We start from the raw sequence: 15,063 nt of genomic DNA on the forward strand, positions 1-15,063 counted from the left end.
TCCATTAGTGATCACTGAGCACAACCATCTATACTATAATGACCTTAGTGATGCACACGACCAGTTGGTGGTTCAGGCGACCAGTTGGTGTTTCATTCGACCAGATGGTGGTTCAATCGACCAGTTGGTGCTTCATTCGACCAGTTGGTGGTTCAGACGACCAGTTACTGGTTCAAGCAACCATTCAGTGATTCAGACGACCAACTATAAAGACACAAATAACAATGACAAATACAGTGCCTACAATAACAATTTACAATCCAAGTATAAAAACAATGCTTGTTTAGCCTTTCATCAACTAATAACTACTGAAAGGAGGCAATATACGTGTATCTGTAGGAACCCTGCAAGGCCTAATAGAATGCCACATATTCTCTTCTCAGAGGCTAAGGGGCAGCACAGATATAACTTGAGGCGAGATATAATATTATATAATATATATATATATATATATATATATATATATATATATATATATATATATATATATATATATATATATATATATATATATTAGGCTCGAGCTAGGAGGTCCCGCCAACAGAGCTACACATTCAAATGCAAATTTTCTGTTCTGGTGATGCAAAGACTCGACTTACACAAGGCAAGAGACCACAGGGTCAGGAGGAGGAGGAAGAGGAGAAGGAGGTAGTAGAGAAGAAGGAGAAGGAGAAGGAAGAGAGGCTAGGACTAAGTGGACAGAAACAAAATTAGCCTAGGATAATGGCGCTAAGAAGTGCTATCGTAAGAGAAGCTAAGATGGAAGAGCTCACGAGGACGATAAAGGAATGAGAGACTCGGAGGAATAGAAGGAAGAGAGTAGGTGGGAGAGCAAGAAGGAGAGGAGATGGTAAGACAACCTAAGAGAGTCACTGAGAGGAGACAAAGGAAGAGCTTGTGTGAAATATCTGGAAGATCTATGAGGGAGTGATGAGGAAGGAGTTATGAGGTGGACTTGAGAGAGGAGCTAGGAGGGGTGTGTGAGGATCTTGAAGGTATTGGAGAAGGAGAAAACAGGAGAAGAGAAAAGAAGAGAAAGATAGGAGAGCTGGGACTGGTGACTCGGGTGACGAGTGACAGTGAAACCAAGGGAACAGGGTGAGGACCAGGGGCCAGATTCACGAAGCACTTACGCAAAGTACATACGAACGTGTACATCTTTTCTCAATCTTTGGCTTCTTTGTTTACATTTATTAAACAGTTTACAAGCATGAAAACTTCCCATTCAACTGTTGTTATTGTTATAAACAGCCTCCTGGTGCTTCGGAACTCATTAACTGTCAAATAATTGTAAACAAAGCCGCCAAAGATTGAGAAAAGATGTATAGGTTCGTAAGTACAGTACTTGCGTAACTGCTTGTTGAATCTGGCCCCTCAGGGGAACAGGGTGAGGGGACGATGGGAACAGGGTGAGGACCAGGGTGAAAGGGTGACGAGAACACACTCGAGAATGCGCGGTGGCGCGCCAATAACCGATTAACACCGCTGAGAGTGCACAACTGCCAATCAAGTTCGCACGTGCGTGGTTGGACCCTGCAGCATCTTGCTGTGTACTGTACCTTAGACGAAGATATACGTCTACAGTGACTCCCATCAACACGCACTCTCAGGGTTCCACTCCCGTCCGCCTCTAACTTATGACCTGTTGAGAGAGAGAGAGAGAGAGAGAGAGAGAGAGAGAGAGAGAGAGAGAGAGAGAGAGAGAGAGAGAGAGAGAGAGAGAGAGAGAGAGAGAGAGAGACGGGGGTAGGGAGGGAGAGATGGGGTGGGGGGAGGGAGGTAAGGGGAAGGGAGAGGAAGAGGGACTGCAAAGGGAGAGTGTCACATTAAAAAAAGTTTCTGAGATTTATACCGTCGTGCAATATATGGGCTGGCGAGAATTTCAAAGGGATGTGCGACGCTTTAGGGAGCTTTGAAGCAATTGATGAGTTTCAACCCACAGTCAAGCATTTTGAGGCTGCTAAAGCTGTGTGTGTGTGTATGTGTGTAAAGTGTGTGTATGTTGGGGGAGGTCACTCCTAGGCTTTAAAACGTGTTGTTGATTCCCTGTTTACTTTTGTTTATGTGCTTAAAGTTTTTTAGATAAGTGTATCGAGGTTTTAAGTCGGTTTTTACACCACTTAACAATATCTGAATAACTTTTTAAGGGCGTTAGACAGTTTCAAATACTAACTCGAAACTTAAATCGGGTTTTAGATTGAAAGAAAACAAAAAGTTGTTTTCACGATATCGTGTTAATTCGTTAGTATATTTAATTTTACGAATTCTTAACTTTTACAAACGTTTGGGTGATATGATATTATTCAATTTGGATTATTTAGGCGGAACGACCAAACACACTTCTTGGACTGGTTCTTAAAGGATCGGCGTTCGATCCTCGATTGAGTAAGAGGGCGGAGCTGGCCACTACACCATGGGAGAGAGGATGCCAACCATCTCACCGTGGGAGAAGAGCAAGCCACATCAATTCTAGAAGGAAAGGTGTCAGTCACTATACCGTGGGACAGCCACCGCTTCATGGGAGAGTGTGCCAGTCACTTTGCCATGGGAGTTGAAACACATACAAACAAACCACGCAAAAAAGTGGCCACATGACATCATACGTAGGAGATACGAACTTGAAACATTTTCTTTATTATCAAATCAAAGAATCGTAGCTTCGAAATCCGCGAATTACATCCAAAATGCTAAATATAATAGCATTTAATTATAAGATATTGCATGACTGGCAATGTTGCCACTCTTCCTCTTATCACAAGGCCTTTCCCTGTCAGTCCAGCTAATGCCTTGTACATTGCCAGGTAACTTCAGAGATATCACCTGTTAAACTTCAGAGATATCACCTGTTAAAGCAACTTGCTGAGCTGTCATTTAGTCCCACCTGATGTTATATCAGTCCCACCTGTTATCATAACAGTACCACCTGTTATTTCGATATCATATTGCAGTCCAGCATTTGTCTATTGAAAGTACTACATATATGAACGGTGACATTGATGAATCTATAACAATCTGCTGTTCTGAGCAAAACAACTAAAAGTTTGTGACATGGCTGTATGTGTAGTGGTTTGTTTACCAACTAATAAGCAGTTGTGGATGACCAAACCACAACTCAATAGATGTAGAAGCAACGACATTTCATTCCGTCCTGGACCATTATCAAGTCGTGATAAATATAAAAAAAAACGACTCGATAATAGTCCAGGATAGATCGATATGTCGTCGCTTCTCCAACTTCTGAGTTATAGTTTGGTCATCATTTCTTCAGCCACGTTATTGTGACTCGTCATTTGCACAAGCAATAGATTTTATTTACAATTACATTTTCACTGTGATAAAATGACATGTTGATGAGCTGCTGAAAGTCGAGTTATATGAACGCTTGGGATATATCTCGCAAGAAATCTAGCCTAGGCTAATCCTGATCTCTATTAAATATTTGAATGGACTTTAATGGATAAAAAAAAAAGATTGATGGCAGTAGTTAGGCTTTAAGCCTTAAAAAGTCATTCCTAATCCAGCCTCAGAGGAAATCATTTTTAAAATCATTCCGTGCTCGACATACGCGGCTTACGCCCATTAGCGCTGTGGTCTACAGGGGCCATAAAGGCATCGGGTTGCACATATTTCAAAGAAGAGACTTCATCTTTAGCCAGATGAGTGGGGTTAGAGCCAAAAGGGTGTAAGCGCCCGACTTTTCTAACAATATTTTGACTACGGCATTGAGACGATTCGCTCACTTATTACAATGATTCGGGTACTTGACACGATGATTCGTATACTTGATAATATAAATCGTCACCTTGACACAATGTTTTGTCCGCTGGACACAATTCTTTGTCCTCTGGACACTGATTCGTCCACTTGAGGCGACACGTGATATACTGTCAATGGTGGACAGGTACTACTCAAATTACCCAGTTAAAAAAACAATGACTCTTAATTTAAATGTATACACATACATTATTCTTTATATACCAGAGCCAAATTTCTAAACAATAATTTATATTCACATATATTGTTCTCCATCTCTCCTTAAATTGTATCAAAGTACGCAGTAAGCTTTATTAAGTAAATTCATGCTTTAGTTTATATTTTATATATATTTAAGAAACTAAAAGTTAACAGCATTTCCTGTTATTTTGTAACCATAAATTCATTGCATTTGTTTACAACAAAAACCAGATTAAATGTATCATTATATGGTGAAATAAATAATAATATTAATGTTTATAGTAAACAATTTTTATTACTGATTTCATTACTCATTACTATATAAAACTTGCACCAAATGCTGACAGCAAACTGCCCATTAAACAGCTGGAATGTAAACAATAATAAAACTATGAGTAAAGTCGAGACTAAAGACATTTATATTTTGATGAGTTCTAAGAGTCAATTCCCGCCACCACCACCACGCCGCCACCACCACCACCACGCCGCCACCACCACCACCACGCCGCCACCACCACCACCACGCCACCACCACCACCACCACGCCATCACCACCACACATCGTTGAGGGAAATATTTCCCCCGACATGATGGTAGGGGTAATATGGCGGGGTATGTGGGTAGCAGATGTGACAGAATGACTTAAGAAACTTGCCCACTAAGAGTCCAAGAGCTTCCTCCCCTTTCACGCTCTCTCCATTTCTCTCTCATTTTTTTTAAACACCAGTTGGTACAGTAATGACTTCTGACTCCTATTAGCCGGCTGAGAGCTTTTCCTTCCCATAGCTCATGGTAAGCCTAATAGTTTTTCACTGGATCCCGACGCGCTAATCAGTCTTACTTACTCCCACGTCCCCAGTTACTGCTAGGTGAAGAGGGGCGAGCATTTAAGGATTGGTTCCCTGTGAATCCTCCCCCGTTGTTTTGTAAGGGGCCTCGTAGCCTGGTGGATAGCGCGCAGGACTCGTAATTCTGTGGCGCGGGTTCGATTCCCGCACGAGGCAGAAACAAATTGGCAAAGTTTCTTTCACCCTGAATGCCCCTGTTACCTAGCAGTAAATAGGTACCTGGGTGTTAGTCAGCTGTCACGGGCTGCTTCCTGGGGGTGGAGGCCTGGTCAAGGACCGGGCCGCGGGGACACTAAAGCCCCGAAATCAACTCAAGATAACCTCAAGATAACGGTGTGTACTCACTTTATTGTGCTTGCGGGGGGATTGCGCTTCGGCTCTTTGGTCCCGCCTCAGATGTACAAATTCCTGAGCCTATTCGGCTCTATCATATACATTTGATATCACAGATATTTACACTGACCATTCTCAGTATGCAGCCCCGGAAACGAGAGAGGTACGAGAGACTATAGATGATGTGAGTAACCTGTGTTTTGTGTAGAAATTTGCGTATGTTGCTGCCAAGCACCGGCAAGATGTTACACGTCTCGTAGCTGCACTGGTTGTAAATAGTGTGGCTTTTCATGGTCATATCAGAATCAAATTCTACCCATGTCTTTGCCGAGCCCCCAAGACTCCCTCTTCTGTCCCTCTCAAATCTCTGGTGTCTCATTCTGCTGTCTGGCGGTCATTCTCGTTATCGAAGTTTCCTCACCAGCAGATGTTGCTGTTCTCTCCTTCAGTCCTTATCCTGACCCCTTACCAGTGCTATATAGTCGTAATGGCTTGGCTCCTCCAGTCTCATCGTAATGCACAACAGTAAAAGGGTAAATGATATTAAGACGAATTTCCTTCTGTGGTGACAAAGTTACATTTTAATTGTTACCATTTTCACAGTTCAAGAGCGCCAGATGAGAAGGAAACGTGTTCCCCTTCTCTCTCTCTCTCTGGTTACCGGAAATAGATCATATTTGGGATCCCATTCACAGGTACCGGATATACAGGATTGCAAGATATACATTATATACAGGATTACAAGATGTGCAGAATATTCTCAGACAATATAATTACAGATTCACTACAGGCGTAATTTTCACTCTAGCAACCGAACGTTCGTAAATAGACCCGTACGCCCATGTTGGGTAGTGAACGTCCATGTAATATGGTAATTTAATGTCACTACAGGGAGAAGACTGTAAGATGCAAGTATTCCAAACTATAGCATAAGAGAAGTAAACAATATTTGAACAAACAGTAAGATCCTCGCACTCCTTCACAAGTCATTTTACACTGGGAAAATATTTTGGTAAATTTTTAACTATACTTCCCACTGCACTAATAATCACCTCTCCTGACTCCATACCTGTCTTTTAAACACTCTTAGGATGAGATGTTTGGGGACCTTTCCTTACCCCTGATGCCGCCGTTCACCTAATAGACACATATACTTGACATTCAAGACACGTATATTTGACTTGACAGTCATGACCCCATATACTTGACAGTCAAAACCCCTTATACTTGACAGTCAAAACCCCATATACTTGACGGTCAAGACACATATACCTGACAGTCAAGACCCCCATATACCTGACAGTCAAGGCCCAATATACCTGACAGTCAAGGCCCAATATACCTGACAGTCAAGACCCCATATACTTGACAGTCAAAACCCCATATACTTGACAGTCAAAACCCCATATACTTGACGGTCAAGACACATATACCTGACAGTCAAGGCCCCATATACTTGACAGTCAAGACCCCATATACCTGACAGTCAAGACCTCACTAACTAGTACTGGGTATACCCGAGCAATATATCCCACTGGTAACAACAAAAAGTAATATTGACACTGTAGGAATATACTGCAGTATACTTGCTTGGGGAACGTTGCCATACTGACGTATTATATCGAATGTTTTTATGCAACACTGCAGAGTTGTTGACAGACAATTATCCGGTCGGCCGAGCGGACAGCACACTGGACTTGTGATCCTGTGGTCCTGGGTTCGATCCTAGGCGCCGGCGAGAAACAATGGGCAAAGTTTCTTTCACCCTATGCCCCTGTTACCTAGCAGTAAAATAGGTACCTGGGTGTTAGTCAGCTGTCACTGGCTGCTTCCTGGGGTGGAGGCCTGGTTGAAGACCGGGCCGCGGGGACACTAAAGCCCCGAAATCATCTCAAGATATCTCAAGATAACATGATCAACGTCTCCCCTTCCCAGCAAGTCGACAATGGTGTCCTAGACTGTGTTGCGGGTTCCTGAGGCCAGATTCACGAAGCAGTTACTCAAGTACTTACGAACGTGTACATCTTTCCTCAATCTTTGACGGCTTTGGTTACATTTATTAAACAGTTTACAAGCATGAAAACTTGCCAATCAACTGTTGTTATTGTTATAAACAGCCTCCTGGTGCTTCGGAGCTCATTAACTGTTTAATAATTGTACACAAAGCCCCCAAAGATTGAGAAAAGATGTACAGGTTCGTAAGTGTTTGCGTAACTTCTTCGTGAATCTAGCCTCTGAGGGGCCGACTACTCCCGGGGCGTGCAGAGGAGGATTACTCAAAACATATCAAGTAGCAAAGGGGAAAGTACTACAAAGAGTACCATGAGTATGCTGTAATGGAAGGGAAGCGAGGGAGAGAGAGAGAGAGAGAGAGGGGGGGGGGAAGGCGGAGTGAGGGGAATGAGAGAGGGAAGTGAGGCAGGAAGGAAGGGAGGTAGATGAAATGTCAATATGAAATGAGATTGGTATGTAAGAGATGCGTGTGGACTAGTTGCTTGTCTGAACAGCTAAGTAGGGAGGTGGATGGAAAATGATGTAGATATTTAGACAAGTAGATGGACATGGAGGTAGACATTTAGGTAGGTTAGTGACACGTACACAAGTAGAATAGCCAGGCAGGGTGACTATGGGCTCGTCTGTTAACAGACTGACGGCACGGTAGGTGAGTGGTTGCTTTAGGGGTTGACTGGTCGTTAGACTGTTGGTAAGTAGACGACGAGCTAAATTTAGAGAAGAGTGGAAGAGAGAGTGGAAGACAACGGTAGCAATAGGCTGTCGGAAAACCCGTCAGCCCATAAAAAGGGATCTCGTCCCTTACCATTAGTGAGAAGAGGATCACACTCGAGAGAAGTGGCTCTCAAGTGGCCCTCACTGTAAATATTAAGACTGGCAGAGCGGCTGAAGGAGCGAGGCTGGTTGCTGGTGAGATAAAATCATAGACATATACCATTTACTCCCCAAGGGGGAACCAAGTTTATTTAAAATTCGTGCAAAAGAGACTAGGCCAGGGGGGGTTCATCAAGAACTTACGTGTCCACTTACGAAGCCTTGACTTCTTGCCTCATAATGGGTTAGGATGTATTTATTGAGCAGCAGATAAGCTTGGAAACGCTGTCAGGTTAATCTCGACTCAAGACAATTACTGTACACAGAGAAATTACATTAGCGTGATATATCAATGAACAAATCCAACAGGAGCCCTGAGAAAGGTTCGAACCTATGCGCTGGGTGTTCCCAGGCGCGCTCTAGTCGTCTAGAGCGCGCCTGGGGAACACACACACTGCCTATATGTGTATGTATGTATGTAAGTAATTATCAAAAGAAGGCACCAAACCGGGAAGGCTATGTAGCACCGTGTGTGTGTGTGTGTACATAGAATTTTTGTATAAATATGGAGTACATATATTTTTGATGTTGTCAACAGGAGTGCTGGAGTCAGCGTCACAGAAGTGGTGGCACGGATGGGAGGACGCGGGCCAGCCGTCCGTGGCCAGTGACCAGGTCAACGTGACGGCCGTCCTGGGTCACACTGTCACCCTGCCCTGTCGGGTCACCAACCTCGGAGACAAGACTGTGAGTAATGTTCACTGTTGTTGCAAGTGCAGCTTACAGTTGAAGTATCTGAGTCCTTTCTTGGTGGTGGTGTTGTTTAAGATTCGCTACCTGGAGCAAAAAGTTCCAAGTAGCACGGGCTATGGTGAGCCTGTAGTAGGCTTGGTGTTGGGCTTGGGATATATCTTTGGTAACCGTTCAACCTCTGGAGAGTTATTAACGGCAACTACAATAACTTGCTAACTAGCAAGTTTACTCTTAACTTAGTCCAGGCCTAATGTAAACTCAATATGTATATATACACCAAGAAGTGTATATATACATATTGATTTACACTTTGTAGTAAATATTGTCTAAAAATATCTAAAGCTAGAGGTATTTTTATCGGGTAAATATTCCTGAACACTTGAAGGTAAAACACGTTGGTGTGATGTAAATATGTAATATTTTACTAAGCACTATGAGGGTGGAACGCATCATAGACATAACCAGTTGGATAGTTATATATTGAATTAAATTAACTTGTTACACAGCATAACGTGCACAAATTTGTGTTACGTTTCTTTAAGTCTGACCAACCAAAGTCTGGTGTAGTGACCAAAACATTAGTCTACGTTCAAGAAACATTCACCGAGATCGAAATCGGTGTTTTGCTTCCCATTGTGGGATGGGACCTTATGGCTGCGTTAGTTCTTTGTGGTAAAATGGTTCCCATAGAGCGTGAAGCACCATCGAACCGTAATGCATCCTGGCGCCTCTTATGGTACACTCTAACGGTACGCTGGGATCCTTATATATATTATATATACACTCGATGAGGTACAGTGGGCACCTTAAAGTATGCTTGGACTCTTATGGTACATTAGACTCACTATAGTACACTGGGCCCTTTATAGTACGTTGCGACCTTTGGTACCCCCGGGTCCCTTATGGCATAGTGGGACCCTTCTGGCTGGCCGGGTCCCAGCTGCGATTTATTGAGATTAATATCCGCTCAGGGGTGGTCATGGCACAGTAGTTATGATGCTGGATATCATCATGTGGGGCATGAGTTTACCTCCCTGCACCCCCCCCCCCTTACCCATCACTCCTCGTATTCACCTAGTTTATTCACCTAGTTGTGCTTGCGGGGGATGAGCTCTGCTCTTTCGGACAGCCTCTCATTGGTCAATCAACTGTTACTAACTACTAATTCCCCCCCCCCCCCACACACCCACACACAGAAAGTAGCCCGTAACAGCTGTCTAACTCCCAGGTACCTATTTACTGTGTGTGTGTGTGTGTGTGTGTGTGTGTGTGTGTGTGTGTGTGTGTGTGTGTGTGTGTGTGTGTGTGTGTGTGTGTGTTTACGTACTCGCCTAGTTCTGCTTGCGGGGGTTGAGCTTTGGCTCTTTGGTTCCGCCTCTCAACAGTCAATCTACTGGTGTATAGATTCCTGAGCTTCTCGAGCTCTATCATATATACATTTGAAACTGTGTATGGAGTCAGCCTCTGTGGCTCATTTGGGTACTCAGCTTCCACCTGTGTCCCCTTGTGCGTGTACCACCATTAAATAATCCATCCTTGTCTACCCTGTCAATTCCCCTGAGAATTTTGTATGTGGTGATCATGTCTCCTCAAGCTCTTCTGTCTTCCAGCGACGTGAGATGTAGTTCACGCAGCATTTCCTCATAACTGTGTGTGTATGTGTGTGTGTGTGTGTGTGTGTGTGTGTGTGTGTGTGTGTGTGTGTGTGTGTGTGTGTGTGTGTGTGTGTGTGTGTGTGTGGGTGTGCGTGTGCGTGTCTAGTAAGTATTGTATCTATTTCTACTTTCAGGTAAAAAGTTGTGCTCGTAGATTCCAGTGTTTCTTGTATATTTTACTACGGTTTATAAACTTCTAATGGCTTTAGCACACAAGCTCTTCAGATTTCTTATTCCAATAACAACAACTCTGTTGCAGTTTTTAAAGTTTAATAATCTTTGTTTTCGCATTTACGTTAATAACTTTGTATGTGGTAATCATGTCCTCTGTCTTGTCTTTCAGATTTTTAATCTCTATAAACTTCAATCTTTTCTCGTATCTCGACTTTCCCAAATTTGTAACCCATTTCGTTGCATGTCTGAACATTTTATACTTTGTCAGTGTGTTTTATTAAATGCAAGTATCATACCACAGCTGCGTACTGCCGTTTAAGTCTGACATACGTTATAAATATTTAATTTAACGTTTCTCTAACCTATACACTTGAAGGTAATTCTAAAGTTTGCCAAAATTTCGTATAACTCTCTAACATTACAAATTGTGTGGTTTAGTGTTGATAGAGCATGTATTATATTCGATCCTAATTCCTGTTCTGTACCCGAATTTGTCAATTTTTTTCACACAATCGAATGCGAACAATTAGGTTCGCATGGAGCCTATTCCCACTCCCTTTACTTAAGGGGGGTAGAAATAGCCTAAGCTACTCTATCCCTTTGAGATGTATTTTTTCTTGTCTCAATAAACATACTTGAACTTGAACTTGAGCATATAATTTTCATTACGTAGACGTTAACGAACCTAACCTAACCCAACTATACAGTAATTGTACAAAACATTTATTAATAAAGTATTTAAATTCAATTCAGTTCTAATATTTGTACCGTAATCTCTTTATATAAAATGCAATGTTGCATGACGGAACAATGGTCCACTTCTTTACTAGTGATGATAACATATCTGAATTTCCTGCATGGTACACGATTTTGTGCTGGAAGTAGATAATGATGGAGATAAGATCAGGATATGAAAAGCTTTTGTATATGTAAATTATGTTAAATTTGTCTATCAATCTACACGTAAACTTCGTATCAGTCTGCTCGTAAATCTTGAATCTATCTGCTGGTAAACTTTATATCAAAATCTTCTCGTAATATTTGCATCAATCTACATGTAAACTTTGTATCAGTCTGCTCGCAACCTTTGTATCAATCTCTGTGTAAACTTTGTATGAATCGATGTGTGTAAACTTTGCATCAATCTACACAAACTTTGTATCAATCCACGTAAATATTTTAGCAATCTGCTCATAATCTTTGTATCACTCCTGTCATAAAATTTATATAAATCTACACAAACTTTGTATCACTCTACACATAAACTTTGTGTAGTAGTTCGACCTTGGTCGAGGTGGGGGGGGGGAGGGTCTTTGATACCAGCCTAAGGTCAGAAGTGATTACCACCAGACGCCAACCTCCCTCTTTCACCACCTGGATAGTTATCTAAGAGATTTGAGATGATCTGAAAGCATATTACGGTTCCAATAATAGTCTACTTGTAAATTGGCAAGTGAACCTTTGTCCTAAACAGGGAATTTGCTAAATTTATAACTGTATTGTATTATAAATCAGTGGTTTAAAGTATTATATGTCTGTGGTAAAATAATTTTCTTTGATATGTCCTTAGGTTTAGGTTGTCCTTAATGCGAAATTATATGGGATACTCAAATAGTTTTCGAATTTTATATTTCAGATTTTTTGAGAATAATACAATGTTTTTTGCATAATCAAACCTAACCTAATCTAATCAAATCAAACCGAACCTAAAAGAACCCAACCTAAGCCTTAATCTTAACCTAACCTAACCATGGATAGGGAGGTTATATCTTGAGGTTATCTTGAGATAATTTCGGGGCTTTTAGTGTCCCCGCGGCCCGGTCCTCGACCAGGCCTCCACCCCCAGGAAGCAGCCCGTGACAGCTGACTAACACCCAGGTACCTATTTTACTGCTAGGTAACAGGAGCATAGGGTGAAAGAAACTCTGCCCATTGTTTCTCGCCGGCGCCTGGGATCGAACCAAGGACCACAGGATCACAAGTCCAGCGTGCTGTCCGCTCGGCCGACCGGCTCCCACATAACATAACAGGGAGAACATAAGATTTCTAATTATGTAGTAATTTTTAAGTGATTACCACAAAAGTACATCATTCTTAAGGACAGGTTACTTAACATATATATACCTACACTGGTGGCCTGCCCCATCCCTACAAAACAAATTATTAGTATTATTATTATCTGTTCTCATTGGCCAATTTTTAAAGGCACCGCCCACATTCAGTGCCTCTGTAGCTCTCATTGGCTGCCACAAAGAAGGCTCCACCCACTTTCACTGCCTCTGCGGCTCTCATTGGCCAGCACGTGAAGGTCCCAAACTTTTTCTGTTGCCTCTTAGGGTTGTCTGGGTAATGCTGTCCTTATCTCGGATGGCGGCCTGGGTAAACACGTGATAATCTCGAACTCCCTCTCTTAAATGATGTTCCAGTGACAGCATCTACGCTCATACGTAGGTATGCTAACATACAAGGTGGCTTTCAGCATATATAGAAGCATTCACGAGTTCCTTGACCTTGAGGTGCTTCCGGGGCTTAGTGTCCCCGCGGCCCGGTCGTCGACCAGGCCTCCTAGTATATAGTTCGCTCACTAGTATAGAAATATACAGGAATCACTTGGCATATATATATATGCCTATATAGTATATGTAGAAGCATTCACTGTGCAGTTACCATACACCATGATGTTACTCTATACAGCACGTATAGAGCACCCAGACTATACTTCTGTATATCTGGAAAAATGTGAAAAATCAAGGCCAAATAACCAACACAATCAAATACTAGAGAGTGAATAAACACGCATGTAAAGAAAGATAACAAGGGCGTCCCAAGCAACCACCTAGAGCATCGGGGGATCGAACGCTGTGACCTGTAAAATGCGAAGTCGTCTCTCTACCCACCAGCCCAAGTGGGTGAAGAAGGAGATCAAGGAAGAAGGAAGGAAGGAAGGAAAGAAGGTAAAGGAAGGCCAGGAGCTTCATTCTTCCTTCTTCCGCTAACACCATCCCCATCCCCCCAATCCCCACTCACGTCTCCTCCCTCCCCAATCCCCACTCACGTCTCCTCCCTCCCCAATCCCCACTCACGTCTCCCTCCCCCCCATCCCCCCATTACGTTAACCTCACCAGACACATAACTAGGAAATGTATCATGCGAAAAACATCATACTATATACTTTACACCCCCCCCCCCAGCTGTGTCACCCCGGGGGAGGAGCGTGGGGGACTAGTGTACCCCACTACCACCCTTACCTCCACCCCCCCTGCCTCTAGTGTACCCCTCTACCTCCCTTACCTCCACCCCCCCCCCCCCGTGGAGGCGTGGGTAAGGGAGGTAGAGGGGTACACTAGAGGCAGGGGGGGGGGGGGGTGGAGGTAAGGGTGGTAGTGGGGTACACTAGAGGCAGGGGGGTGGAGGTAAGGGTGGTAGTGGGGTACACTAGAGGCAGGGGGGGGGGTGGAGGTAAGGGTGGTAGTGGGGTACACTAGAGGCAGGGGGGGTGGAGGAAAAAGGTGGTAGTGGGGTACACTAGAGGCAGGGGGGGGTGGAGGTAAGGCAGGTAGTGGGGTACACTAGAGGCAGGGGGGGGTGGAGGTAAGGGTGGTAGTGGGGTACACTAGAGGCAGGGGGGGTGGAGGTAAGGGTGGTAGTGGGGTACACTAGAGGCAGGGGGGGGGGTGGAGGTAAGGGTGGTAGTGGGGTACACTAGAGGCAGGGGGGGTGGAGGTAAGGGTGGTAGTGGGGTACACTAGAGGCAGGGGGGGTGGAGGTAAGGGTGGTAGTGGGGTACACTAGAGGCAGGGGGGGGGTGGAGGTAAGGGTGGTAGTGGGGTACACTAGAGGCAGGGGGGGGGGGGTGGAGGTAAGGGTGGTAGTGGGGTACACTAGAGGCAGGGGGGGGTGGAGGTAAGGGTGGTAGTGGGGTACACTAGAGGCAGGGGGGTGGAGGTAAGGGTGGTAGTGGGGTACACTAGAGGCAGGGGGGGTGGAGGTAAGGGTGGTAGTGGGGTACACTAGAGGCAGGGGGGGGGGGGTGCAGGTACGGGAGGTAGAGGGGTACACTAGAGGCAGGGGGGGGTGGAGGTAAGGGTGGTAGACGGGTACACTAGAGGCAGGGGGTGGAGGTAAGGGGCAATATAAGATAGCAGGGCAGGAGAGAACACACACACACACACACACACACACACACACACACACACACACGCACACACACGCACACACACGCACACACACACACACACACACACACACACACACACACACACACACACACACACACACACCAAGACCAACCAGCCACCATCCGGGTCCCGGGAGGTATATGTGATAATAGGTTTGTGTTGCCTCCTGCCGCCAGTCAACAAGATCTATGTGCTTCTGACGCCTGTGTGCGTGTGCGTGCGAGCTTGCGAGGGTGCAGCTTCGGCTCTTTGTCCCCGCTTCATTAACTGGTGTACAGGTTCATTGCCGGGTAATGAAGCTGTCTATGTAGTCTGCCTTCACCACTTTGGTAACTACTCTGT

The 15,063-nt window shown here is 44.2% G+C and overlaps 1 protein-coding gene across 4 annotated transcripts in view; it reads left to right on the plus strand.

Moving 5' to 3' along the window:
* Window positions 1-15,063, plus strand: part of LOC123770996 (protein amalgam) — a 78,573-nt gene that overhangs the window by 32,147 nt on the left and 31,363 nt on the right. For all 4 annotated transcript variants that reach the window (XM_045763180.2, XM_045763179.2, XM_069309466.1 and 1 more), the window contains one exon: window positions 8,560-8,708. In XM_045763180.2, coding sequence (XP_045619136.1) covers window positions 8,560-8,708 — 149 coding nt within the window. The remainder of the gene's footprint in view (window positions 1-8,559; window positions 8,709-15,063) is intronic.

The sequence above is a fragment of the Procambarus clarkii genome, chromosome 65, assembly GCF_040958095.1.
Source record: "Procambarus clarkii isolate CNS0578487 chromosome 65, FALCON_Pclarkii_2.0, whole genome shotgun sequence".
Lineage (NCBI taxonomy): Eukaryota > Metazoa > Arthropoda > Malacostraca > Decapoda > Cambaridae > Procambarus > Procambarus clarkii.